Raw genomic sequence first — 3,581 nt, 5'->3', positions numbered from 1 at the left:
GGCACTAAGTTGTAAATAAATCACCGACACACAAAATGCATGGTACTGGATATTGACGTGCAGTGCCAGATTAAAAATATTCAGTCCTATTTTTGGTGTGGTCTTCGTTAATAATGATCATCGTCTGCAACACGTGCGAACTTGTGTTTTGCTTACGTGCCAGCACGTCAGCACGTTGCGGAGATTAAACGACACAAATACCATTAAAGATAATATTTTTATTTGGGCTGACTTTTCTGCACGGTATTCTTACCGGGATCCGTTCACTGGCCCCTCCAATGGGCCGTAGCCTATAACTCCGTTGGTCCGCGGACATCCCGTTCTCTCCGTTGACCCACCGTTACGGCCACGCTCATCGCCACTCCAACCCCTCCCACGAAATCCCACCCCCACCTCCCCTTCCCTATCTCCTTTTCCTCGCTCTTAGGCGTTCTCGTCACTCGCCCTCTCGTTCACCGCACGATGTGGCGATTCTCCTCGCGTCGCTTCCTCCGCCTCCGGACCCTCCTCCTAGACGAGGCGGTGAAAGTCACCGGCTGCCGGTCTGCGGAGCACCCGATCCGCCGTCCCTGGCTCCACCTCTCCGCCTTCTCCTCGTCCGTCTATCCCACCGCCTCCCCGTCCTCGCCTTCTTACCCCGCCACCGCCGCCGGGGCGGCGGACCGCGGCAGCTTCGGCAGAGGCGACCCCTTGGATGGTGTAACCTTCACGGAGGCGAAGCGGCTGATGCGGCTGGTGAACGTGGAGGCACTCAAGCGGAAGCTGGAGAGGGATGGGGAGGAGGTCATTGGGTATTCGGAGCTCCTTGAGGCGTGCGAGGAGATGGGGTTGGTGCGGACGCGGGACGAGGCGATGAGCTTCGCCCGGGTCCTGGACGAGGCCGGCGTCGTCCTCCTCTTCAGGGACAAGGTCTATCTCCACCCGGATAAGGTGATTGAGCTCTCTCTGTTCTCCATCGCTCGTTCTTTAGTGGTTAAAAAATGTGTTTTTTTTTTTTTTTTTCCCGGGTTATTTCTCTTTTTATTCGACATGATAAGGGCGAAGCTCTTTTTATTCAATTTGGCTCCTCCTGTTCTGTTTTTAGATCTTTGAATTTTGATTGGGATTTTGGTAGATAGCAATGGATGGATTTGAATTATCTACTTATCTGGTTTCAAGAATTATGGGATGTCTGGAAGGGGTTTCTTCTCTTGTTTGCAGGTGTTTGTTAGATTTCAATCATTTATTTCCATTGAGTATGGGCGTTTTCTCCTTCTTTGATTGCTGATGAATAGTCCATCTTATTTTGGGTTTTTGGTGATTCTTTGTTCAACAGTTGATGAAGGGATTCCTATAAAGTAAATGAAGTGAATGATTCTAGGGGGAGAAATTGAACATTTATCGTCGATCTTATAGTGGAGGTGTTGATTCTAGAATTCCTGTTGGGCTGGTTTGGATTTTCAATAGAGGATGTATGAATCCAAGGACAATTTCAGCAAGAGTTGAAATCAGCTAAGAAGGGGAGGTAGGGGGCACCAGCTAGGGAAACAGGGAGGCCCATGGACTAGCAAGAGCAATCTGGTTAGGTGATATCTGATAATTTAAGATATCTTGGAATTGTAGGATTGATTTGTCCCTCCTGGTTCTCCCAATTTCTCCCTTCCACTTCCACTTCTCACCAGAAGACTCTCATCTCTCATATTGTAGGACTTATCAAGCACAATGTGAAATAGGTATACAAACTGGCCCTTAGGTATTAGATTGGTATTACTTTTTAATCTCTGATATACCTGATATCAGAAGAGGGGGTTGAAGAACAAAATGACATGCCTCTGATTGCTGCAAAGATGTTATGCTGTCTCAAATAAATAAGGAACAGGTCAAAAGGTTCATTTTTCCTTCTTGCGAGGCTTGAATTTTCTGGAAAGGAGATTCGAGGATTGGAAGAAATGATTTCCAGGAGGACTCTTGAGGGAATGAGAAGGAAATAATATCCATTCCTCTCTTAACACCAATCTTAAATATTCTACTACTATTTTTTTATGCCATTGCATTGTCATGATAGATTTAAAATTTAATGCATTAACCACAAGGTTTCTGTTTTCCTATAAAAAAAACTTCACCCCAGAGCATAGTTGAAAGCCTGGCTGTCTTTCAATTCATTTCAATGAAGTTGCAAAGAGCAGCTCACACAACTTTGAAATGCAATGATGATTTTTGACACTCAACGTTAAAATAATTCCCATGCTTACATCTTTTTCTTTCCCTTGGATTGTTTGAATAGCATTGAAATTTTTGAAGTGCTTACAAATTCTGTTAAGCAATGAATGATAATTAAGCTTGGCATTTTCCCAAAAAGATGATTAAGTTTGGCAATTGGGCATGTAGTTGGGGTGTTCTTTTTTCAGGTTTATCAGTTCTCCAAAAAAAAAAAAAAGAAAACGGAGCTGAATGAACTATCGACACATATATTTTTGGGACCTTTAAGAATTAAATCCAGAGGTCAATTATTTCCTTTTTCATGGTTGGTGATCCTATTTATTTTTTATGTTGTCTACCTGGGTAGACTTTGAAAGACTAGAGACCCATCATCTTGATCTATTTTCCCATTCTTTTAGGTTGTTGATCTCGTTAGCAGAGCTGTTCCCCTTGCGCTGGCACCTCAGAATGATCCAAGGATTGAAGAGCTAAAGCAGCTGCAGAGAAAAAAGGAAGAAATTGATATGCTTGCTCACAAGCAGGTCCGTCGCATTCTTTGGTCAGGATTAGGGTTCTTCATTGTTCAGGTTGGTCTTTTCTTTCGTCTAACATTCTGGGAGTTCTCATGGGATGTCATGGAGCCGATTGCATTTTTCACCACAACAGCCGGCATAATCATTGGATATGCCTACTTCCTTTTTACATCAAGGGATCCGACATATCAAGATCTGATGAAGAGGCTCTTCTTATCCAGACAAAGAAAATTGTCACAGAGGCAGAACTTTGACATGACAAGATATATGGAATTGCAGAAACACTGCAAATGTCCTTTGGATAAAATAGTAGGGATGGAACATGTTCATGAGTCTGATGTCTCTCATCTTCAACATGTCTCAGCTTACAAGTGACAAATCCGTTGTGTTAACACCCAGATCTATTATCTATTTCTGGGCAACGACAAAAAAAATGCTGCTGGGACAAGCAAATTGCTGTTTTTTGTAGAGATGCTAACAGATCCTTTTTTGGCTACTTTCTAATATCAAATTCCTGTGTAATGCCCTTCTCCACTGTGATGTGATTACAGAAGGCAACATATCAGTTTTGTAGCCAACAGAGAGATTTTATATACAGAACCGTTGTAACCTGCCTGCTATCAATACAGTCCTAAATTCCTCATATTGGACTGTTGTTGCCTCTGTGAAGTGTCTGTTGGTAACGGTGCACTTTCTTTTCTTTTGATTGAATCACAGTGATCACTATTTCCTCAAACAAAGTCAATTTAAAGCATCAACATTGGTGGTTTCGACTTCGATACGCCAACTATCTATTCTAAGTATAAACATTGCACTGACTGGTGCAAGATTAGTCGATGAACTAATTGGAAACTCTGATGCAAAATTTTC

The 3,581-nt window shown here is 43.0% G+C and overlaps 1 protein-coding gene across 1 annotated transcript; it reads left to right on the top strand.

The window, feature by feature from the left end:
* The first annotated feature begins 361 nt into the window (after positions 1-361).
* Positions 362-3,354, top strand: LOC114914206 (calcium uniporter protein 6, mitochondrial). Its single transcript, XM_029264735.2, has 2 exons — positions 362-930; positions 2,598-3,354. Exons 1-2 carry the CDS (start codon positions 463-465, stop codon positions 3,084-3,086), a joined length of 957 nt encoding a protein of 318 aa, XP_029120568.1. The 5' UTR covers positions 362-462; the 3' UTR covers positions 3,087-3,354.
* Positions 3,355-3,581: the final 227 nt, after the last annotated feature.

The sequence above is a fragment of the Elaeis guineensis genome, chromosome 5, assembly GCF_000442705.2.
Source record: "Elaeis guineensis isolate ETL-2024a chromosome 5, EG11, whole genome shotgun sequence".
Lineage (NCBI taxonomy): Eukaryota > Viridiplantae > Streptophyta > Magnoliopsida > Arecales > Arecaceae > Elaeis > Elaeis guineensis.
Note: the sequence above shows the minus strand (reverse complement) of the source record. Positions and strands in the feature narration are given on the sequence as shown.

Coding starts and splice junctions, on each gene's coding strand:
- LOC114914206 (XM_029264735.2), top strand. CDS start 463: ATGTGGCGATTCTCCTCGCGTCGCTTCCTCCGCCTCCGGACCCTCCTC. Junction 931..2,597: donor TCTATCTCCACCCGGATAAG/GTGATTGAGCTC, acceptor CCATTCTTTTAG/GTTGTTGATCTCGTTAGCAG.